General features: G+C 36.8%; 3 protein-coding genes across 3 annotated transcripts; 1 reads left to right on the top strand and 2 right to left on the bottom strand.

Moving 5' to 3' along the window:
* Positions 1–2,262: 2,262 nt before the first annotated feature.
* LOC124165714 (39S ribosomal protein L15, mitochondrial) lies at positions 2,263–8,085 on the bottom strand. The gene is made up of 6 exons (XM_046543200.1): positions 7,850–8,085; positions 7,621–7,775; positions 7,378–7,543; positions 6,884–7,043; positions 5,163–5,260; positions 2,263–2,597 (listed from the first exon to the last, which is right to left on the bottom strand). Exons 1-6 carry the CDS (start codon positions 7,946–7,948, stop codon positions 2,391–2,393), a joined length of 885 nt encoding a protein of 294 aa, XP_046399156.1. The 5' UTR covers positions 7,949–8,085; the 3' UTR covers positions 2,263–2,390.
* A 1,732-nt stretch (positions 8,086–9,817) lies between these two features.
* LOC124165366 (vacuolar protein sorting-associated protein 37A) lies at positions 9,818–15,167 on the bottom strand. The gene is made up of 8 exons (XM_046542742.1): positions 14,978–15,167; positions 14,715–14,904; positions 14,427–14,645; positions 14,167–14,353; positions 12,571–12,722; positions 12,361–12,480; positions 10,951–11,135; positions 9,818–10,856 (listed from the first exon to the last, which is right to left on the bottom strand). The coding sequence occupies exons 1-7, from the start codon at positions 15,067–15,069 to the stop codon at positions 11,061–11,063; spliced, it is 1,035 nt and encodes a 344-aa protein (XP_046398698.1). The 5' UTR covers positions 15,070–15,167; the 3' UTR covers positions 9,818–10,856; positions 10,951–11,060.
* Positions 15,168–15,252: 85 nt separating this feature from the next.
* Positions 15,253–21,072, top strand: LOC124165367 (mitotic spindle assembly checkpoint protein MAD2B). The gene is made up of 6 exons (XM_046542743.1): positions 15,253–15,488; positions 15,651–15,756; positions 15,839–15,957; positions 16,047–16,219; positions 19,962–20,130; positions 20,929–21,072. The coding sequence occupies exons 2-6, from the start codon at positions 15,723–15,725 to the stop codon at positions 21,052–21,054; spliced, it is 621 nt and encodes a 206-aa protein (XP_046398699.1). The 5' UTR covers positions 15,253–15,488; positions 15,651–15,722; the 3' UTR covers positions 21,055–21,072.
* The last annotated feature ends 3,489 nt before the right edge of the window (positions 21,073–24,561 follow it).

The raw sequence follows: 24,561 nt of genomic DNA, 5'->3' as shown, positions 1-24,561 counted from the left end.
TGCAGTTTACAATATCTTATTATCTGTATGCATAAAATTGAATTCAGTGATATTTTAAATTTATTCAGGAAGTTAATTTTTTAATCAAAGGGGTTGCTGATAAATCTGAATGAAATCTCTTATTCATTCACACTTGCTATTTATAGCACATGGAGCTCCCTTTTGATAGAATAAATTTCACCTCTTCCTAAACAGAAGTGCTTTTTTTGTGTGTGCAGTTCATGTTGCACAATTTGTTTCAGCACATTGATAGTATAGTCCTTAAGAGTGTTAAGAAAAGGCTATAAACTCGACCAAGAAATACTGCATCAGAATAAATGCTGATAAGAGGGACTCGTGGTATTGCTATCCAAGGTTAGACTTGAATGACGTTGACAATGAATTACAGGTGATAGTTTTAGAAGCTCATTAATCTTTTAAAGTTTCCCCTAATTTCATTCTGTATTCTAAATTTTCCAAGGCATCAGGACAGCACCCCTTCTGTTCAAATTTCAGAATTCATTTTCATTTAAACTGGTGATACTCTCCAGGTACATATGCATAAATGTCTGAACAAGTTGCCCTAGTTGGTGAAATAATTTACCATTTCTGTTGACTTGTTGTCGAATTCTTTCCAGTCCAGCCCATGAATGCTTGACTGTTGGTGTTTCTCTTCATTGTGAACCTACGATATTATGTGAGTGGATCATGTTGTGACAGGGTCTTTTTATTTTTATTAGGCATCTTATCTCTCTTCAGCTATCAAGGGGAAGTTAAGTTGAGGTTAGTTATCTGTTCTGAGCTTGTGCCAGTCATATCCACAGCTCTGATGTGGAGCAGCCTTAATTCCCTCTCCAGTTGGCCTAGAACTCCATCCTAGGTTTGTCCTTGGGATTTCTCTCCTCAGTGTTGACTAGCATGCTTCCCTTCCTTATTTGGTGTCTAATCCAGATGTTCTCTTCTCGGTAGTGAGATTAGAAATGGGCATTGCCTTCCCCTCACTCCTGAAACCTTCCTCATGACTGGCTTCAGGAACCCTGGGAATCTTTGGCATCTTTCTGTAGTAACACAAAGTGTGGAATATCTCCTGTCGTCTAGCATTTTGAGTGACAATTGGGTGCCTGATGTACTTTTTTGGGTTAGAGAGTATCATGCAGCCCAATTAGGCTATCCAAATTGGATGTAATTATCTATGATAATTTTTCCCGAGAAATTTTATCATAAGTACCACAGTGATCAATATTTTTGTTGCAGTGACTGTTTACACTTTGGATAAAAATTAGCCTTTTTTCCAAGCTTTGTTGAACAATTTATGATAATTTTTTATTGACCAATATTGCATGGGTATGGAATAAGATTCTAAAATATTGGCTGATAATAACTTACATTTTGGTCAAAAGCTTAAGATTTCATTCATACTTTCACTGTAATTTGCACATACCCATTGGTTGATAATGCTTGTGCAAAACACCTATTGGTACAACCACAACCCTCTTCTTCAATGCACCATATAGCATATTTGAGCAATTATGTTTGCACAAATGTTTATTTTTTTCTAAAGTTTCCAAATAGGCTTCCGCGGAGATTATGATGATATCTGGTGATTTTTCTGGGTATTCTTCCGCGTTTATCCATTTTGTAGGACAATATTTTGCCAACGTTCCAGTTGGCTTCCTCAGGTCCACTGAAGTGTTGATGCAGAAAGTTGTTCATCTTATATACACCCAATTTGCAGCCTTTTTTGTGGAGGTGTGCCCTGATTGGTCAGGATCTTTGAAGACCCTTTTCCACGCGCTGGCAAGATTGTAGCCGTCTTCACGGTTGAAGGTCTTTGTCGTTTTCAATTGCCTCCCTGATTATTCTTGGGTAGTAGCGGCCTTCTTTGTTCAGAAGAGAGGCGTTGTCAAAGTCAATATTGTGTGTTGGTCCACTCCATTGGTGTTCCGCCACCGCTGACTGGGTGAAATGTCTGATGAATGAAATCAATCGGTGGAAGTGTAAATTATGTCATAAAAATATTTTGCTACTGCCATTTGTAGATGGAATAGGAACATGAGAGTTATGTTGGGATATAATTTTAGCAATACATGGAAAACAAACTATTGAGGAAGAAGCTGGGCCTGCTAGTTCAATATAAAAAAATTATGTAATCCCTGTTCTATTAATGCTGTCCATAAGCCAGCCATATTATGGTACTGACATGATCAGGTAGGGCATGCATTGTATTTACTCAAACTTGTTTGGTTACCACAAATTTTCTCCAACAGAAATTAATACAGGACGTAGAGAAAACAGCATTTTAATCTCTTACATCACTCTCCATTTTATTTTAACATAAAATTCAATGAAATCATTTTCATCTTAACATACGAATTATTTCACTCAAAACATAATCAAAAACTGAGTTCTATTTATGACCTGTAAAAGGTTTCTAGTTCAACACTCTTTGGTTTTAGAATAGTCTTATCAACCAAATTAACAATCCACCCAGGTTCTAGGCCAAAAAATATTTGCCTAGGATCCTTTCTCTGCATTAACATTTCATAATCAGGGTCATCTTCAAGGCGAGGTAATGAGTAACCATACTTCTGAGCCAGCACATACCTCTCCCAAGATACCTAGGAATAAATCACAGAGAATTGTTTGAAAACAAAAAAAATCATCAACAAGTAACTTCATCTCATCTTCATTACATATAGGACTATGTAGTCCAGTATGTAGTATCTATGGCGTGAGATAACATGCATAAATATATATATTTATTCACTATACATATATGTTATGTATTCAACAGTAGCATCAGCTGATTGTAGCCAGTGAAACATTGCAACTCATTAAATTCAAGAGATGTTGTCAAAAAAGTGATATCAGATATCACATTCAGCTGATACTATTGCAACTGACCGGTGGGACTGGTAGCTAATTCAAACACTGGTCCCTATATTCCTGATGAACAAAATAGCGTCCATTCTACTAGTCGCTTCGCTAATAACAGGTTAGTAAGTATGGACCATTTAGCAAAAAATTACATGGGAACATAATGCGAAAAATCCACAGAGGAAATATCATTCGCCTTGACCGGGATTCGAACCCGGATCCCTCGATTTCCGGCCGAGTGCTTTAGCCAGTTAAGCTACCGAGGCGTCATTCTCCCCTGTGGAAATTTGTGGACTATACCGGACAAGGTGGTAGGGACTGCTGAGCATATGATGCGACTAGCAGTCCAGGTCGTGCGCATGGTACCACAGCCCGAGAGCAAGGTCAAGCAAGCCGGAGCTGGAGAGCAAGGTCCCGGTCAAGGCGAATGATTTTTCCTCTGTGGATTTTTCGCACTATTTGCGCATTGTGGGTGACTCCGTAAAAAGTTATCACCGTGGCTAGTCCCGGTATACTTAAATAAGTCCAGAGCAAACACCTCTAGTGTTCAAAGTTCGGGCTTTGCTCTCCGGCTGTGGCGCCATGCGCACGACCCTGACTGCTAGTTGCATCCTATGCTCAGCAGTCTCTACCACCTTGTCCGGTATTGTCCACAAATTTCCACAGGGGAGAATGACGCCTCGGTAGCTTAACTGGCTAAAGCACTCGGCCGGAAATCGAGGGATCCGGGTTCGAATCCCGGTCAAGGCGAATGATTTTTCCTCTGTGGATTTTTCGCACTATTTGTGCATTGTGGGTGACTCCGTAAAAAGTTATCATCGTGGCTAGTCCCGGTATACTTAAATAAGTCCAGAGCAAACACCTCTAGTGTTCAAAGTTCGGGCTTTGCTCTCCGGCTGTGGCGCCATGCGCACGACCCTGACTGCTAGTTGCATCCTATGCTCAGCAGTCTCTACCACCTTGTCCGGTATTGTCCACAAATTTCCACAGGGGAGAATGATGCCTCGGTAGCTTAACTGGCTAAAGCACTCGGCCGGAAATCGAAGGATCCGGGTTCGAATCCCGGTCAAAGCGAATGATTTTTCCTCTGTGGATTTTTCGCACTATTTGTGCATTGCGGGTGACTCCGTAAAAAGTTATCACCGTGGCTACTCCCGGTATACTTAAATGGGAACATAATAACTGTGTCAGCTGAAAGTGACCACTACTTTATACTGTACATCAATGAATATGTAGAATTTTTTGCCAAAATTCCCCGCAACCATCATAAAAGGGGGAGAGCTAGAAAACGTATATATGGCTTTCGTTCTCTTGGCCAGGAAAATCTCAGACGGAAATATACGGCTTTCATCTCCTGGGTCAGGAAACGTTTACACATATATTTACGTCTTTAGTAGGGAAAAAGTTAAAAATATTGTCTTAAATTTCTGCTTGCAATTGTTCTAAAGCAATGATTTTTGGCTCAAGTTAATGTCTTTCAGATATGTACTGAATATGAGTTATGTTGATTTTAAAGAATTCACATTTCTTGTTAAATTTTAAGACACTGAAAGAGCATAACACAATAACATTATCTAATATCTCGGAGGAGGAAACCCCCATTTGAAAGAAGTGAATGCCAGAGAGGTCCCAATATTCAGGAAGAATCCCCAGAAGGCACCCCACCATGACCTCCTGCTCCTCCAGTAGGCTTTCAGTTGAAAATATACTCTTGTTATACCGAAAAATATTATATTTTCATCATATCTTGTAGATATCAGAAAGCGGACATTCAGATATCTAGAAGATATTACAAGATATTTTCCAGACATTAGCTGAAGACGTTCTAGATATTTTGTAGACATCTAGAAGGTATTTTGTGCTACGTGGGAATGGGGCTGCCCTGGGTGGCAACCAATTTATATTAATGCATACACATAGCCTATACTTCAATCAACCAGCCATATTATACTAAACCAACAGGTAACCAATCAATGACTTGAAAAAAAAGTCTTCAAGGCTGAAACAGAGTTCACCTTCTCAGTAATAAATAATAAAACTGTCCCTAAACTTAAGACCATTTTATTTTTTCCTTTCCTCTAATGTGTTTCGATGACAATGCATTACCATGGAGACAACTCTTTAAATCCTATAACTGAGGCCATCCACAAGTTGAGGACCATAATTATGAGGCAGCAGTGTTTCTGATATTGACGGCAGAGCAATAAAATGCATCACATTGACATTTGATTTGTGGACATTAAAGTTTTATTATTTACTATTAAATGCTAATCTCCCATATCTCCCCAGTTACAAATGAGTCTTACCTTTTCTGGGTCTGCTAAATACCCTCGATTAACTGCCTCAGAGTACTGGACTGCCAAATCATCATTATGAGGCAGCATTCGTCTAGGAATGGGTACACCTAAAAAAATACAATAGCTTGGTTTAAAGGTGAAATATAGAGAGTGGAAAAAATTTGCTTGGGAAATTGGTTTGCCCCAAAATATTCAAGAAAGTTTGAGAAAAAAATAATGGGAAAAAAACCATTCAATAATTTTGTGAAAATATTTCAACAATTACAGTAGACTCATTAATACGAAGTTCACCAGACTGAAAAACCGGAGTTTCGTAACAACTCTGTTCATATGAACATTTCTTTTAGGAATCGTATAAAAAATTGCATACTATAAGCAAATAAATTACCTGCAAATATATAAAAACAAGAAAATTCATTTCATTTTTTTTTCATTTTCTTTCATTTCATTTCAAAATTCATTTCTCAACAGAAGAATGTGGCATGATGCAATCGAGGATTGATATCTTCCTGAATACAGTAAGTCCTTGATATTCGAACAAGATGCGTTCCGTTCTAAGACCTTGTTCGTAAGCTGATAAACCTACAGTCCGGCTGCCAAGAGTTGTCTGATGACAGGCAGAAGGGTTTAGGTCGGGGTAGGGTGCAAGGTTGCCAGGTAAGGAAGCGAATCGCCTACCTCACTTGTAAGGTTCCGTGAGGGAAGGAGCCGGAAGGGACGACGAGCGTGAAGGACCCAAAAGAAGAATCCCTTCTTTTGGAGATTCGAAGAAAGGGCTTGTTTTGGTGATTGTTATGCATGTGACAACGTTGTATGACTAGACGAGGGTATGTGGTGCATTTTGGGGGCAGTGATTGGCAGCAAACCGTGCTGGTGATGGGTTCTCGGCTCCTTCTTTTGCGCTGTCATGGGACAACTCTCACTGGCCGGACTGTATGCAAGGCTACAGGCGTACATTTATCCTGCAGAATGCAACACTGCATCACAAATGTGTGCTAACTAACTCACGATTGTGATGAATTGATCTAGCTGGGCAAGCGATGCAGCCAGAGCCGAAAAAATCGCTCTCAACGGTAAGGAGGAATGGGAGAAACTCAGAACAGTTCTAACTTCACACCTGATTCAATGATACTTTATTCAGATTATGCTCAAAAGGCAAGTTCCTCTACATCAAACCGCACCTCATCAGCTAAATCGAAAGGTGCCAGTTTCGAAATTTGAAATTTTTTAATGTTAGTACCTCTGAAAGTTCGTAAATCGAATATGTGTAGGAAGAGGACTAACTGTACGTCCAATTTACGAGCGGTCGTGAGTGGTTGACCATGATTCGAGCATTTAAGCATATTAATTCTACTCTCCATTCAAAAGCTTGAAATCAAGAATCTAAGAAAATTAAAAAATAAGCCACACCCTAGTATACACTTAAAGATCTCTTTCCATGCACATGAGTAAAGCCTATTGTACAAAGTGAATCGGATATTTTACCACAAGCACAAGAAAGTGTTGCCAATGCTGCGAAGGAAGAAAAACCTCCCTTTACAGGAATTGCAATGAATGGGGACAAATTAACTTCTGATGAGTTTATATTTTTCGCTTACATTCAGTGATTATGTTTAGCAAGTGGGTGGTTTGTAGAATTTTTTAGTTAAAATTTTACATCAATAATCCACCTCAAATTTTACCTCCACATTTAACCTTTTCTCTGGTGTGTACAAATAAGATGAATTTACCTTTTTTGAAGAATTTTTGAGGATTAATAGCAGCAAACAATGAATGTGCATCATAGTATGCCAAAGTTATAACACCACCATTTCGTTCAATCGCTGCTATGGCTGGTTCAGAGGCCCATTGCACTTCAATATTTACTTTGGCCTTAAATGAATCAGCACCCTGGAATGTGAAGGAAAGAAAGATAGAATTTAGGCCTAATTTTTCTTTTCAGTGTCCAGAATCTGCCACTTATGAAATAGTTTTCAAGAAGTTTTAACCCCAAATTTTAAGTGATTTTTCTAAGGAAATGGTAGAAATAACTTCCATTTCCAACACAAGGTAATTTCAATACGGGAAACGTATAAAATGACATTACTATAGGCATGCGTACACACAAAAACTTTCTATTGTAAAGAACAAAGAATCTGGAGAAATAGGAGATCATGTTTAATCATTTTTATCATCACCAGAAATATTGAAATGAGGTAAAAATTTTCTATTTCTCCAACATCACCTCATCAGTCAGCTGGAATCCGCCTTGCCTTTGGTCGGGGAATAAAGTAAGAAGACCCGTGTTGCAAATATCCGTGATATCAATTGGCTTCGAGGGGTCAATCCTATTTGTATCTATTAATTTCTGCAGCTTTAACAGAGATATTGGTGGATACTCTCTTCGTAAGCTATAAGGAAAAAGATAACAAGATATAGAAGAGTTATTACATTGACTCGGATATATTTTTACATATGATTTACTTACTGATGACCCTTGTAGTAAGGTTCCTGAGGAAACCGCAGGTAAAACGGATTATTTCCAGTTTCATAACCTAATCTCATGTAATTCTGCCTTTGCCCTGAACCCTTATTTCCAGCCCCATGTTTGTCTCCTCCGTGTTGAGCTCTTCCTCGTTTGGGCTGGAAATAAGAGAATATGTTTGGAATCGGAGCGTTTTGTTATAAATGAGCATATTTTGAGATAAATTACTCACTTTTCGATAAGCTCCCGGGTTGTCTCTTAAATTCGCTAAGCAAACACGAGGGAGGTTTCTCAGCATCGATAGAGCGTATTCAGTGACATTTTTACTCATATTAGTCAGGTCGATTTAAAACATTTACAATATCCGGCAGTATGTTTATACATTAACAATTTTTATTCTTAGCAGCACCGCAGTTCACCGCTCGGTGGCTCGCACTTCGCTTCGCTATTCGTTGTCTTAAATCTGGCGCTTTTCGCTTATTTCATGTTTTCCAGCGCGGCGCGGTGAACCCGAAAGCCCGAAAGTTTGCAAATTTGTGAATGTTTGTGATCTGTGAGTATGTAACATGAATGCACTGAGGTTCACCGTCTATATTATCTAGCGATGAATGGGTTCCTCGTGATATTAATTTATAGTAATGGTTAAAAGATTAACTAATAACTAAGAAGGGTAAGTTTTAGAAGACTTAAAATTGTAATCACACAAGCAGCATCAAAACAGCCAAAGGAGAGATATTTCATTATGAAACTGTTTATCGGCGGAAAGGTTTCTTCAAAATTAGATATACTTACATTCATGTGTTGGAAGGATATGGGGGAAAATAGTAGCACTTTTCAGCTTAAGCTACTCGGTGTTGGTTTATAGTGTAGTAGCTTATAGCATCATTCACTTAGTATTCTTTTGTTAATCTCTTGTAACACATATCACGGTCTACCGCGGTTCATTTTCATTCAATAGAAGTGGTTCATACCCTTACTATTTTATTGCTGAAACGGCATGAAAATCGTAATGAGTTAAGGGCCCACTAAAATTTCCGGATGGAGATATATCATGTCATATAACTTTAAATTTGGTTATGAAAAACCTCTCATAATTAAATTATAAACATTAGAAATTTATGGAAATGCCATTGAAATTGTGAGGTTGGAGCGCATAATGATACAAACCAAGAACATTGGCCTTAAGCAAAGATAAGTTGGAATTAAATCATTTGGTTTTATTCCAACATTAAAATTAAATTATGAGAAATACAGGCTGCAAATGCTACAAACAGGCAACAATAGGTACTCTTGTGTCCACCTTATTTTGTGATGTACTGAATTAGAGTAAAACCATTCGGCAATTTAAGAAATAACCCTAGTTGGCACAGCTCATTTTGAAACCACCTACACTTCTTGAAAATTTGGGAAGTTGGAATGTTAGCGCTTAGTAGACTCCCTGTGGAATATGATTACCCAACAAATTCAGGGCAAAGCTTTTATAATCCGTTTTTTTTTTGTTAAATGGAATATACTAATTAAACCACAGAAATGGCAAAATGAATTAAAATTCAGATTGAAAATACATATGTATATAGGTAGTTACTGTACTGATAATAGATTTCTTCTTCAGAAAATCTTTCCAGTATCAAACATTCTAAATGGCTTTTATAAAGCACTCTTCCAAAAAAAACTTCCATCATCACTATCCAGGAAGCTATGTTGCTTCATTTGATCCATGATTGACCTCCAATATCAAAGATCAGATTCCTGTCAGTAATCAATAACTCAATTACATGCTTACATTCCAAGAACATAAGTCTTCCATTTCTGTACCACTACAAACAAAAATAAGGGAGCAATACCACCACATCAAGTTTTGAAAGTCATTGGGAAGAATTCACAATTGTTTTAACCTGATGATATCAGTGATGGTAGAGTTGCAGACAAAGGGCACAAGCCACCTTTAAAGCTCCTGGAGCATTCTAATGCTCATATAATGTCGGTCCTTATCAGAAGATTGTACTGATTGTACCATAATGTTTTAAGAAGAGGTGCCCTAAAGGTTAATGTGATGGAATGGAATGTGTGAGAAGTGGAATTGAGCAGTTGATATGTATTTTGTTCTGAGGCCCAATGCTCAACCCACCACACCCCATTTTCCTGAGGAAGAACTCAAATTCTAATGATTTGTAACTTGATAGAAATTAAAATCAAGAAATTAAGGAAAAAAAAAACAGTTTATTGCTTTGAGAAGAATCCCATACAATATATCCTTATTCCAATCTTATGGGGCATATAAATATTACTTTTCATATCCAAAATTAAATAAATACAACTAACTTACAAAATCAGTTCACTGTTTACAATATTTTACAAAAGTACAATAATTCATAAGGACATTTACCCCTGATGGCATGAATAATGGAACTAAAGTCCAATGTCTCAGGACCACTAACTTATTATGCTTATATGTATGCATTCAGAGCTTATGATATGCATTCTACCTCTAACTCTGAAATTGAAGGAACCATGCACAGATGATAAAGAAATTCATAGCCACTTACAGGCCTCAAAGAATTTTCTCATAAAAATTAAGAACCAGTTAACTGAAACATCATGGAGACAATTCATATGCAACATCGACATAATTTCCACTAATTGATACAAGTGATAGAAATCCTAAATATATATCCATAATTTTTAAATTGACTATTAGAAATACCTCCGATGTCCTTTAAACTTTCCCCAATTAAAGAAGATTCACATAAATGTTAAAATAAGAAATTAATTCAATTACAAAATACTGAATGGTGCACATCAGATGAAAATGCAAAAGGTAAACACATTTGACTTACAGCTTTGCGGCCAGTTTATAAATTAAGGCCAATTCCGACAGTTTATATATAAAGGACAATCCTAACATAGTTCATAACATTAACTGTGCCAAACACACAATTCCAAGTTAGCCTGCTAAGTCAACCCTAAAAGATTTACACATACTGTAGTTAGTCACTTTGCAATGAATAGATTTAATTTGATGAGCACAATACACATTGTCAAATTTTATGAGGGTTGTTTTTCATATTGCTATCGAAATGACAGAGAGGAAGTGAATTTCACCAACATATAATGTATTTTGCCAGATTATGAGCAGTCTCACGATGAGAATATTCTGTTCCTGCAAGACTACTTTGATAAATTATGAACTATTAAAATGGATGGAAAGCTTTCACACAAGTAGAGAAAGTATGTATAGCCTGTAAAATGAAATGAAAGAAAGTTAGTGGTATTTCAGCAAACAGATCCCTCAGCCAAAATAACAACACCATTATTCATAAAACATTTCCAAACCTCAATCACACTAGCTCCGGACCACACTTTTTGGTCTTGCTGAGTTGCTTGGAATGGCCATCAAGTGGAGATCAACATATAAAATTAACTTGGTAAGAAGTTTAAGGGCATCAATAACTAGCTTTTTGCAAAGCTAAAAGCTGCTGGCTAAGTTTTTCCTCTTTAATTCTCCTTGAATGACTGAGCTGCAAAAACAAAAAACAATAATACAACTTCAAGCTCCTCATATTCCACAGTACCAAGACATGGTACCAAGTAAACCATCATCACGCTGGATGTCCAGTCAGCATTACAGCCGAATGCTTGAACTCAGGTTTGTCATTAGGAACTGGAGGATCAGGGATTTATTCGGGGTATACAAAGCAAATATGCAACAGTGAGGTAAAAAATATGCAGCAAGCTTAAGTTATTCTGGACATACACATTGTAATATGGAGTGGATTTTATTGCAAACTAGAAACTATATACTTGTTCTGAAGCTATAGAAATAATCACAGTCGAAGAAAGTACAATGCCATTGAATAATTCCTGTCACCATATTCTATGAATCTATCAAAACCACATGGAAATGAAGCATCCAAAAACTTAATTCTAAAATACCTGATAAAACTTGCCACCATAATGGTGACAAGCTGCTAGAATAATAAAAATTAAGTAGTACATAGTATCACTATAAGTGAGATCACCATAAAATAAATCATAATTCCAAACATAAATTTAAGATTGATTCTGAAATGTGATAACCATCGTTCATTATTTTATTGTAAAAAAAGTATTGAATTTTTATGTAAAATATATTTAAGAATTTCTGAGATACAAATACGCCACAGAGAGGTACCGATAAGAAAAATTTCTGTTTTGCAACTTTTATCAGTATTCATAAGAGCAAGAAACACTAATCGATCTCAGAGGTAATGGCAATACTTAGACACATGCTCAGAGGAGTGTACCTCTGAATATGATCAGGAAAATGGCAGCTACTCATTAGTGATTACATGGTAAGCAGTCCCATCCAGGGGGGTGGGACGGTGAGAGATGGTCTGCTCACCGAATGATCAGTGAGAAATTCTAAGAGCAACCAGTAGTATTTATTGAATATGAAAAATTTATTCATTTTTAAAGTTAGCACCATTCACATCTATTCAGAAGTAACACAACTTGGATGTGTGATTTGGAAATTTTTCACACCACCCTTGAAAGCATTTTAGCAACTTTTTAAAGTCATTCAGGTTAAAATAATAGGCTTGGATTAATGCCCACTGTGTACAAAAAAAAGGTAAACTAGGTTATGCATTTGAACCAACTACCATGCTTCCTATTACAAGGGACGTTTGAATGAATAAGGGAAGAATTACACTTATGCTAATGATTCACTTAATCGCTAAATCAGCATTAACAAATTTTACATACCATTCTTTTCTCAATGTACAAGTCTAAGAATTGCTCTACATCAAGTTCTCCATTTAAAAACTCCTCTGCAACACGCTCACTTTCTTCGTCACTCTTCGTAGCAGCTTGCCACATAGCCTCCTATAAAATGGAATTTCAAAAAGCCTTCAATAATATCATGATTTAAAATAGTACACGAAGTTTGATTGTCGGTGGGGTGAAAAATATTACCTTAATTTGAGGTGGAGAGTACATTTCTGATATTTTTTGATATTTCTGACTCAAAGACTCATATGTTTCTTTAAGAGTAGCTACAGTTTCCAGTTTCTCTATCACACTTTGTTTCAAACTCTCAAGTAGGGGCTGTTTGGAAAGAGTTTCCCCTGAAATAGTGAAACATAAAAATGCCTTTAAAAAGCAATAATTTTAGACAGGTACAAGAGAAGAATATTTGATAGCAACAGAAAATATTTTTCAGGCTCCCAAATAGCTTTCATTCATGGAAATACTGGACATGCCCTAGAATAAGAACTACTGTTTTTCAATCAAGAGGGATTTTGAAAATATCACTTGCAAGTCTTTTTTTTACATTCTCGCATCTCACTTTACAATTTCCTGTAATGCAAGTTGGTGCCTCCACTGCACATACACTCAACAATCGCCCAACGAATCAAATCTGCTCATCTAGTACTTCTAGGGCTACTAGATGAGCGGATTTGATTGATGGGCAATTGTTGAGTGTTTTTGCCTTGGCGGTATTGAATTGGTCTTGCGACCATTTAATTTTTATTTTTTCAAACACCATAGAATCTTTTTATTAAATGACCTGATGAAGTCAGCAGTAAAACGGAACAAATCTTCTACTTTAATTAAATAAACTTTATTACTGTTGAATTTATAAGAAAATACAAGAAAAAATGCATTACAGAAAAAAAAACCCTGTCCTTAAATAAATTGATAAATGTAATGGTAATGAACATTGGCATCTATTGCAGAAACACTTTTTGGGGGAGAGACTTCTGGGAGGTCATGGGGGTATGGCATAGCTTCCAATAGAAGGGGAGTCTAGGAGCCCTCCTCCAGAAAAAAAAATCAAGGAAATCGTGATTTTAAAGGATTTTTCCCCCATTTACACTGATTCATAATAATCTCATTAAATTCTCTCAGGGGACATATACTTTGTGTCAAAATATGGGGGAGGTGGTCATGTCCCCACAGGATCAATGCCATTCATAGGCGGACCTAGGGGGGAGGGGGGGGAGGAGGCACGTGCCACCCCCCCAGACCCTTCAAAATTTGCAAGATTATTAATACGGTCCCATTATCATTGCGTTCGTTTTGCATTGCTAGATATCCTTGTACCCCCAGAACAAAATCTTGGATACGGCCTTGCTAGTGCCCCCCCAGGAAGAAATCATGGATCCGTCCCTGATGCCAAAGGTCATGGAAGGGAATCCTTAAAATTTTATGGCACTAAAATTTACTCAATTTCTACAACTAACTTTGAAACAGACACACTGTTAACAGAAGACCAAAAATGCACCAAAATAAAGATGATACACTGTTTTATGACGATATTTGCGAATTTTACTTAAAGCAATTAAGTAATTACTTAAATCACACTTATGCTGATTTATGAATGCCTACTTTGGCTTATGAACTTTTATACTAATGTTCTACAATCGTCCTATGTAAAATCTTACATTCTACATCAATACCTCTTAAATTTTGTAAGGAGGATTTGGTAATCTTATTTCACGTGCAAGCTATTATCATAATTAATATGTTATTTACAAGGTAAGGACAAGGCAAACAATCAATAATTACGCGCAATCTCTTCGTTCCTGGCCATTAGCTCATCGACAGTGGCTTGTAATTGAAGAATTTCTGGAAGACCAAGTACTGCCTCTTCCAATCTGTCTTCATTCTCCCACAATCGCTGCAATTCCGAAGTCGGCACTGACACAAGGTCCGGGAAAATTGAATTGATGCGTCGTGATGAACCGGGTATACCCTATAAACAATTCCTTGTATTGAATCAATCTCCTTTAAAATATGCTAACTCATTTCTTACACCGGTGAAGTACCTCATTATTACGTGACAACATTCCCATTGGCGGTGTAGGAGAAGGTGGTGCAGGTGGAGGCGGAGGAGATGAAGTGGAATGCGGAGGTGTCGAGGTCGGTTGCTGAGATAAATTATAGCCTTCCTGATGGCTTCCCAACATGACTAGGGGCGGAGGTTTCTTTTCAAATTCTCTAATTATTGCTTGAACGACTCTACCCAAGTCAGAATGTACTGTAAACTAGATAAAACAAACATGAGAAAATGCATTAAATGGGTAAGCGAAAGTTCAGTAGAAAGGAGAAATTACATTTAGAAGTCCAGGCGCGCCAGTAATAAGTCCCTGATCATTCACCCAAGGATGTGTTACAGGAGGGAACACTTTCAAAATAGGATTCTCATGAGGAAAATCTGGAGGTAGAGTAGCAATTATGGCCATAATTTGACCACCAGCGGAAAAATTTACTTTATATTCCACATCTTCCTGTAATTCTATGACACTGAAAAAGTATTTGGATTAGCCAACAGAACAATAACAATTCCAACGCTCTAAAATGTTATGTTTACACTCACTTATCATTGAACACTTTCAGTGTATCGATTTGCCTTTTCCTCTTCGCCACTGAATTTTCATCTGATTCTCCTCTGAAGATACGGGGCAACATTTACAGCTCATTTGCAGAATACAACAAAGAAACAAGATTGTATTTTTGTCTGGTTTGATTTTAGGAACGAGTGACGCCATTCAGTTGTTATATCGATTTTTCACATGCGATGAATTAATTCCAAATATTACCATAAGGTAGCACCTTATTTTACTGTGTTTATCACGGTCTTAGGTGTTTATGTTTTGGCGGTGAGCGATCTCGTGTTCGAGTGGGCTTGACACCAGCGGTTGCTGCATTTATTGTGTTAAAATACCACTGATTATGGCATGTACATGTTTGTGTTCCGTGGCTTTCTCTCTCCTTTTTCTTTTATAAGGAGCCATGTTCCCATGAGCGTGATGGAACCGAAGGTTGTTTTAAATCCATTCAAACATTGTTAAAACTTGTTGATGAGTGCACCTGCCCTGGGATATAGAGTAAGAACGGAAGTTTTGAGATGTGTGCTATTATTCTAGCCATTTAATTTGGAAGACACGAAGTTCACGTATACACTGCTCGTGCGAATAGTGGAAATAGAATCATAAATTGTAGGCGGTGTTATGCATAGAAATGAAGTATTCTGTATTGTCTGAGTGTAGTGGCCGTAACTATTGGATGAGTGTTCCGGAAAAACTTTCAACTTCTGTTCTTGATGGTCGCAGGAATTGAAAATGTTTGGAAAGAAAGGCGATGATCTACTCAATAGTATGATTCCTGCTGTGACAGAAAACTTTCTTTGTACCACTTGTTACCGCTGTTATTCATGCAGTGTCTCTCTCTCATTTAGGTTATACTGATATTTTGATTGAGTTTTTCGAATTAGCCGTATACAACGTACTATATACACGGGAATTGTATCCTGCTAATTCATTTGTGAGGAAAAAGCACTATGGAATACCTGTTCAGGTAACTCGTTTTAGTGACCATTATTGGTATTTTCTCTTCCATACATTAAAATAAATTATTATTCAAGAAAAATTTTTGTCCTTTTGTAGGTTTCGATTCATCCTGATGTAAGGAAATATGTGTTTAACATAATGAGTGCTGCCAAACAGCTGATGGAGAAAAATGAATTTAAAAAGTTGTCTATTAATATTCTTTCGGGTGATTCTCAGATTATCGAGAGACATTTCCTCCATCTAGCGAGATTTAATGATCCAATCAAGACGTAAGTATCTCCATTCATCATTTGAGTGCTACAGTAGATTAGGAACTCATCATCCAGATCGTAAGGCACGCTGGAAATAGGCTTGGTTATCGCTTTACCGAACCGGTAAGTCAGGCTTGAATTCAGCTTTACAATCCAAGGCGGAAAGCTGGTTTCTAGCTTGAATCATATGGACAAGTCTCCTCCATGCAAGCTGGAAACTAAGCTTAAATTAAGCCTAACAATTCAAACCTACTAATTCCATCTGATATATTATTCTTACCGATCTCAAACTGTCTGAAAATAGTTTTTTTTTTAATTTTACTGGAAATGAAATTATAATTTTGATGCCTGCCAACTGCTAGAACGTATAGGTTCAAGTGATCAGGCTGTTGCATTAGAAAAGAATGTATGAATGACAATGAACATTCATGTGACTCAACGGTTAAGTTTTGCTAATAAAGTTTCCATTTAGCTTGAGTACCAATTAACAAGTTCGAAAAGGATATAATACGAGTCAACCAAGTTTCCTTTAAACAGTAAAATTTATTCACAAAAGCATCATAGCATAGAGATGAAATTGCATAAAAAAAGCTAAGTCAATTTGTACATCAGCGGCTGTGTTGTCGATGAAGAACATTGCCAATGCGGCTTGGATCATGCTTGCCAATAGGGTAGTTTCCTTCATCGAAGAAAACGAAAGGCATTGATTGCGATTCGTTACCCACCATTAGTGTATTCATAATACACAAATTATTTGGTTTAAGAAATACCGGTTTAGACGAATGGCAAGGGTCAAATTTTATCCTCATTTGAAAAAGACCAGATTGGCGCCTATGCGATTCCACTCCGCATGACGTCACAGGGACCTAGTTTCTACACGAGAGGATAGGAGTTATACATCGTCTGAGGTTACCAATGCATGCATGAGGCGCAGAGCTCAGGGAAACATGTCTTAATAATCACCTATTAAAACTGGCTAAGTTCGGAAAGTTTTCTTCGTTTGATAAGGTATTAATAAACCTTTTTTAAGCCAAGCGCTACCATTCAGCAAGGTACTCAGCTATCCGCTATCATCCTGCGACGTATCAGCGCTAAGCCTCGCCTCAAGGTCACCTCACCGGGCGGGAGGGGGAACCAGAAATACGACGTACGGAGATATTTCCCGGCATTCATACTTAAGCGTCGCGTTTTCGGGCGCTTGAAAATTTTCACTTTTCATTTAATTGCGAAAAATAGATGTTGTCATTTAAAAATCTAAAAGCGTGAAATACGTACTCCAGGAGTAATAATCTTTCGATTTAGGCAATAAAAAAATAATAGGAAACCACCCTATTCTAACTTGAATGAAGGGAGCTAATGGCAAGGGAAACTCAAGTTGGACATAAGCTTGCTTGCCATCTGGGCAGTTATTTGAATAGTTTCTCGCATTTCTCTCACACATTTAATGAGAAATCTGGTTGTTTTCTTTATACTTTTAAAATAATGTAACAAACTGTTACTTTGATGTACATGTAATAAAATACATTAACATTGATTATGAGTTTATGAATTGGATCAATGTTGGAGTTAAAAGGCAATAGGTTTATCTTTTCCTCTGTAAGAGATTAAATTGATCTAGGATGCAATTTTATGCTTGATGACTTCAGTTTTTCTTCATTTCATTCATAGGTTATGTGTGGTAAAAACTACTTATGTTCTACTTCTACTTCAAAAAAGTTCTGAGTGAATATTAAGCTCAGTCATAAGGAATGAGGGTAAATCGAAGAATAGGTTCCTTTAGACTTTCAAATTTCACAAAATAGGAAATCACCCTGCGGAAATGTACATTGAAAAGTGGAAAAAATACAATGAAATTGCATTTTGGATGTAAAATACAAATTACTCTTAAAATTTGTATTTTCAATACAAAATACAATTTTAATATCCAAATGCTTTTAAAATTATAAAATACAATCAAATTAGCTTTGAGAAATCAGAAATGTTTAAAGCCGTTAATTTAAGTGTTTTGAGATCCTTTCATTGTGATCAGAATCCAGCAACTTACTGATTCTACACATATTAATGGAACTTGTTCTTTTAATGGTACTCTCCTGTGGTGAAGGGTCTTCATGATTGAGGGTGGAAGGGGTGGGAAGAGGGCTAGTTACTGTTTATAGCATGGTGGGATTTAGGAGGGGGGGCACGTGCCCTCCCCCAGACGTTTTAAAAATAGATGATATTTTTGATACGGTTGTCGTAATGTTCATTTTATCTAGTGTTATGGAGCCTCAGTCATTTAATTTAATATTTATAACTTTTATATCAAAATAGAGAGAATATTGTCTACAATAATTGTTGTATTTTGTTTTTAATCTCAAATATGACCTGTCAGATCCTTGTGCCCCCACCCCCCAGAAAAAAATCTTGGATCCGTCCCTGGTTGGTAGATGGAATTCCTGTCTTTTGAGGACTCATTTAGGAGTGTGCATTTTTTTGGATAGCTGAGTAATTTCTTTATTATGCATGTCTTCTAACCCATCTAATTTGATTCCTCTCTCTTCTTTGGAGGATTTTTGCATCTAAATTTGAAAATTTGTTACAAGCGAAACTTGGGTTGCAATTAATGTTTTTTTAATTTTCTCAAACTGTCAAAAGTTTTTGAAGTATTAGTGGTGTTGATAGTTATCTCCACTAGAGTGCAGGTAATTATCACTAGTGAATCTTTTCTCTGTTTGCTGCAAACGATACCTGTCGTGCTGTATAGAGGATTACTTAGGGAATAGGCAACTGGCACCCCTTTCCCTTTTCTTATTTTAGTGCATTAATGTTGCAAAATATATGTTGGAGGGTATTGATTAACCACCAAATATCAATGAGAAATCAATAGTTTATCCAAAATAAGGAACTCATGAGCAATGTGGTCCAAACAACAATAGACTTATTCAACCTATGTTTATAAGCTGTTGATTGTGATGGAGAATGAGAAATTAAAAGACCTAGGTATATTTTTCGTTTTTGTTGATTTTTCGCCTACTTCTCAATCTATTTGTAAATTAAATTCAATGGTCTCTGAAATTTTGCCAGAGTATTTCGTCCTTGAAAGTCCTCCAATAAAAATAAAATCTTCATTAACATCGCACGTCCATAAGCACTTTTCTAGTGCTTACGTCATTATTTATGGGGCAATTCATTCCACTGTAGGAGACTCCTCTCCTTGCAGAAACAGGCTATCAAAGTAATTGCTGGAATTTTCATGAGAGAACATAATACAATCTATTTCAGATCATTGAAAATGTAACACTCCCTTGCATTTATATTTTGCTGTGTTCTTCCTTTGTAAAATAAAATCCAGATGTATTCCCACTGGATAATTCCCTCTACTCACATGCTATGCGTGAAAACAATAATGTCTACCTAAAAATGTTCAATACAAGTCTCAGTAAAACTGGCCTGAACTTCGTGTAAGACTTTATAATAACTTACCTCACTAATTAAAAGAGGTCACTAGAATTAGTAAGCTCAAGTGACTAGCCAAGGCTTTCGTATTTGAACAGGCATTTTATAGAATAGCATAATACTCTTAATACAGTGGGAACTAATGTTTCATTCATTTATAAAAAAATATGTAGGTATTGTTTTGTAGTTTAGTGTTTGTATCTTCACATTCCAATGTCTGCACAACCTCTACTAAATCAGTAATATTTTTTTATTTTTAAGAATTAGTTAATGTTTTGTATGTGATATTGGTGTTTCAGTTAATTTTATGTGATGTTTATTTCAGAGATGACATGTATTTTACTCAGTTGGAGTCATCATTGAGGAGCCTTCATTTGAAACAGTCTACTTCTCTTGGTAATCTGAAGTCTCTTCCGAAAGATTCACGATTTTCTGTGCACTTGCATACCACGGAAATGGGGACATCACTACTGGAAGATGATACGAAACCTCAGGTGTGCTTGCTGTTATTGTTAAATAAAAACTAAGAAATAGATAAGATGTCTTCTAATGCTTTATAGCATCATTAATGGTGGCTGAGATCAGACGATTAAGGAAGTCTGCATTTGTTAACCTGGAAGAGTAGAACATGCAAATGAAATTTCCTACTCCATTTGATCACGGCTGTTGTTTCTGGCATTTAAAAATGATAAGTCTTCTGTAAAAGGAAAATTTAGCCCTTGACCTCGTTTTTTCTCGTAGCATTTGGTTGTTTTATCTTTTAGATTTTTGTTATGCCACACTACAAGTTTAGTATTTTTATATTCTTTCCAATCAAATCTCTAGTTTTGCATAAACCTATGAAATTTATGAATATTTAGCCAGTTTATCATCTACAAAGAAGATGTTTTTATATATTTTATGAAATTTTGGAGGCCTAATGATTTAAGCTTTGATGGGGCAATGCAGGAAAACATTTAATAAAGATTGAGCCAATAATGCGCACAATAAAGGACATCATATCTGAATTTGGATGTCTCTGCAACCTTCATTCAAAGTAGTAATTGGGAATAGATTATATTTCTATATGTCAGATAATCTGTCATTCCTGTATTTATGGAAGGTGGCTTAGCAACCAAAAATTCAAGCATTGTGTTCTTTTTTGCAAGTGTCTACATGCGACCCAACCTTGGTGCTGTTTTGTCAATTAATTTTATCCACAATAAATCAGTGGTATATAATTACTGGATTAGATTTCAACCATCTTTTTCTGCATGAGTTGTTTGGTGATGATTGTAATTTTTTTTTTAAAGGATTTTCCATTTGTCCTGGTACCTGAAGATGAAATTAGGATGTGCACACCTGGAATTTTGCCAATATCTACTGTAAGTTTAGATAATGCTCGCTTAGCATTGTATTCAGTGTATGAGGAGAAATAAAAATTTGTTATACCTTTATTTTATAAGAAGATTGATGATGTTCACTTGTTGACTTAATTCCATTTATGCTCTCATAATGGTCTTGTTGTAAAGGTTGTAACCTGAGCTTAGTAAAAATTTAGGGAACTTCACAAATTCACATAATATTTTGCATTCCACAGTGCATTACTATTCATGAGATCTTTTTTATTTTTAATCTTTCTCTAAAAGTGATTTAAATTTTGGGTTTATCTGTTGGTCAGCAGAATAAGTACAGCCTAATGGCCCAAAAGGGGACAAAATTCAGTCTTGCCTTACAGTCTGGAACCCATGCTCAGCTGAGCATTTGCCCAGGTCTACCAGGATGAAGATATTGTCTTCCTGTACCCATTTGCATCATGCTTGCCTTCCTGGCCGAGTACTCAACTCCTTGCCTAAATGATTTTCAGCCACTTGGAAACAAAGGATGTGTGATCAGAGGGCTGTGGGTATGAAGCTTTTTAGGGGCTTTCTGTTTTCCCCCATAGATTTGGCAAAGACTCCTTCCTCATGTCTCAGGTATGACATGCTCTGAATCACAATTATCTCTCCATCTCCATCCTTGTTGAGCGATTACTTTGCAGTGAAGATACATCAGGATTGCTAATTGGGCAGTCACCTGGTTTTCAGTGGTGTACCAGTTCTCATTGGTGGTTCGAGAAGCCATCGTTTGAGTTCAGTTACTTAGGAAATATTCATTAAATACAGCAGCAAGATTTCAGGCTTATCTATCCATTGCTCACTCTTAAGGATCTGGTCCCATGTGCAACTGACCCAGTTGTGGGACAGTTATACAGTCTTTGTACTCAGTGGGAGAGATTGGAGTCCAAATAAATTCACTTAACTGGATATATGGAGGAAGTAGTCAAAAGAGAACGAGGGAAATACATCTGATATTTTCCAATATCCAAGCTTTTTGGGAGAATCAAAAGTGTCTATCTAGGATCTACACGGAGAAGAAAGTTCTGCATCTGGATGCATGTTGTTTAAAATGGTGGTGGGTGATGAAAGCAGGTAGGCACTGTTATTAAGGTTTTCGAGTTTTCTACTGCCAGGTAACATAGTCCAGTCAGCATTGGTGCGGGGGTCTAGATATTTTATTTTAATTGTTGCTGACTTAAAACCTAATTAAATTTTTTCATTATAAATTTAATTAAGATATAATGGAAACTTAAAAGTCATTGATATTATACAGTATACAGCTCGTCAGTCCAATTTCTCTCTTTGATGCAACGGAATATCACCTCTTCCAATGCTTTTCACAAATCATTTTCTAGCCTCCGAAATCATGACGAAGCTGATTCACAAGGACAAGACAGGGAGCCTTCTTACGGAGGTTAACCTTGTTCGTTGGTGTCTTTTAATATTTAAAGATCTATCTATTGAAATAAGTGTGTTATCAGTTCAGTTACATTCTATGCATTTAGGGGAGTCGTAATGACTGGATTAGTAAGAAACCTGGTTTGCATTTATCTAAATTCAGGCTAACTTGGCAAAGACCATGTATTTGTGAAGGAGCAGTTCCAAGCCAAGGTAGTATCTTAATTGGCATCTTCATAACCTAATACATAGGGCCAGATTTACTGTAAGGCAAAATAAGCATGTACCTATGGGCGCCTTCAAGGGTGGCAGTTCATTCAGTTACAGCAGTACGTAATGTTTTTATTGTAAGGGTATTCATAAAGTGTGTTAGTTGCATAAAAGTAAAACGGCTTCATGTTATTTTTCCCCGAGCTGTTTTTTTTATTGAATTGTCTGTTTTCCGTGCGTAAAAATTCAAGCATAAACTTATGCTGTCAGCCATATATATGTTTATTCCTTTTTTCCGCACCTTACCTCATGTGAGTGACTATGCCTTATTGCCTTATCATAAAAATAGGGAAGGGGACGGGGCTTAAGTGAGGAGGGGCGGGTGCCTATAGTGAAACTTTGGTTAAATCCGGCCCTGCTATAACAGACTTAGAGGAAGTGTTTATGGACCTTTTTGGGAGAATGAGACACTATAAGAGTGCATTTCTGATGTTATATTTATAAATAGAGTTTTAAAGCAAGCAATAACATAAATATATTCTTGAAAGACCGCGGAAGCATTTCATTAGAGACAGTAAATGGTGCCTGCATTGCTTCTGTGACAACCTATTGAGGTTGACGTTTACTTCTAAATTTACACTAGTTTACTAGGAATAATTATTTCCTTAAAACTGCTTTCCCTTGCAACAAAAGATTTTAACTGCTGAAACTCTCCTGTTATGGCTGTAATACCATGTAACCTATGCAAGCAGACGACGCTGAAACGCAACACCTTCATGATGCACAAAGGTTAAGAAAACACTTAGCTGTTTCACAGAATAAAATATATTGCGACCGGTTTCGATACAGCGTATCATCATCTAGGCATCATCATCTATCATCAGGCCAGATGATGATACGCTGTATCGAAACTGGTCGCAATATATTTTATTCTGTGAAACAGCTAAGTGTTTTCTTAACCTTTGTGCATCATGAAGGAGTTTCATCATGTTACGCCAACCACCATCGCATTTAGCAACACCTTCAATTTGATAAATTAATATACTCACGTATGAGAGAGTTTCCACCCCCATACATCGCCATAAAATGTTACATGTACATGTACTTTTTAACTGGTGACCATTTTCGCTGTGAATAACATGAATTTTGCAATAAATTAGTTCATACGTGCTGAAGATTTTCCACAATCATACAGCTGTAGGGAGCATACATCCCTAGGGAACTTGCCCCACCGGCCCACTAAAGAGGTGGCAGATGGCGCCTCAATCCCCGTAACCGTCCTTAACAGGGTTCATTAGTGGCCATTGGTGAACAAGCTGGACCTGCTGGACGAACAGTTTGCTGATGTTCCAGACAATCTCTATTTCTGCGACCGTGCCGGGAAGTATGAAATACCTCTATACACAAATGTAAAAATGGGCTCAAAGGAGATTATTGTTCTGAAATTTGAGAAAGCTGCCAAAACATACTCAGGTGAGCTTAATTTTTGGTTTCCATTTCTCTGCATTTATTCGCAATAGGGTAGTTTCCTTCAACAAAGAAAACGAAAGGCTGCGATTCGTTACCCACCATTTGTGCATTCATAATTTAAAAATTATTTGGTTTTAGAAACGCCGGTTTACACGAATGGCAATGGTCAATTTTTATTCTCATCTAAAAAGGGGCCCATGCGATGCCACTCCACGTGACGTCACAGGGACCTAGTTTCTATACGAGTAGATTGGAGTTTTACATTGTCTGAGATTACCAATGCATGGATGAGGCACAGAGCTTAGGGAAACGTCAATAATCACACGTACTACATTAAAAATAACTACATACATAAAATAGAACTGACACTCATATATAGCTGCGCTAAATGAGTATGAACATTGAATTTATGAGAATATAGGCTAGGAGATTTCGGTATTTCAGTGGATTTGTTCCATTGAAATGCCGATAAAAAGATCCTGCAAATGA

This window comes from Ischnura elegans, chromosome 9, assembly GCF_921293095.1.
Source record: "Ischnura elegans chromosome 9, ioIscEleg1.1, whole genome shotgun sequence".
Classification (NCBI taxonomy): Eukaryota; Metazoa; Arthropoda; class Insecta; order Odonata; family Coenagrionidae; genus Ischnura; species Ischnura elegans.
The sequence above is the reverse complement of the archived record's forward strand: the minus strand, read 5'-3'. Positions and strand labels throughout refer to the sequence as shown.

Bases quoted from the DNA above. Each gene is read 5' to 3' on its own strand.
- LOC124165714 (XM_046543200.1), bottom strand. From the start codon at position 7,948: ATGAGTAAAAATGTCACTGAATACGCTCTATCGATGCTGAGAAACCTC. The intron at 7,776-7,849 runs GTGAGTAATTTA...TCTTATTTCCAG, and splicing joins ACCCGGGAGCTTATCGAAAA to CCCAAACGAGGAAGAGCTCA. The intron at 7,544-7,620 runs GTAAGTAAATCA...TTTTCCTTATAG, and splicing joins CCTTACTACAAGGGTCATCA to CTTACGAAGAGAGTATCCAC.
- LOC124165366 (XM_046542742.1), bottom strand. From the start codon at position 15,069: ATGTTGCCCCGTATCTTCAGAGGAGAATCAGATGAAAATTCAGTGGCG. The intron at 14,646-14,714 runs GTAATTTCTCCT...TGTTTTATCTAG, and splicing joins GCGCGCCTGGACTTCTAAAT to TTTACAGTACATTCTGACTT. The intron at 12,481-12,570 runs GTAATATTTTTC...TCCATTTTATAG, and splicing joins ACTCTCCACCTCAAATTAAG to GAGGCTATGTGGCAAGCTGC.
- LOC124165367 (XM_046542743.1), top strand. From the start codon at position 15,723: ATGTTTGGAAAGAAAGGCGATGATCTACTCAATA. The intron at 15,958-16,046 runs GTAACTCGTTTT...GTCCTTTTGTAG, and splicing joins ACTATGGAATACCTGTTCAG to GTTTCGATTCATCCTGATGT. The intron at 20,131-20,928 runs GTGTGCTTGCTG...TTTTTTTTAAAG, and splicing joins AAGATGATACGAAACCTCAG to GATTTTCCATTTGTCCTGGT.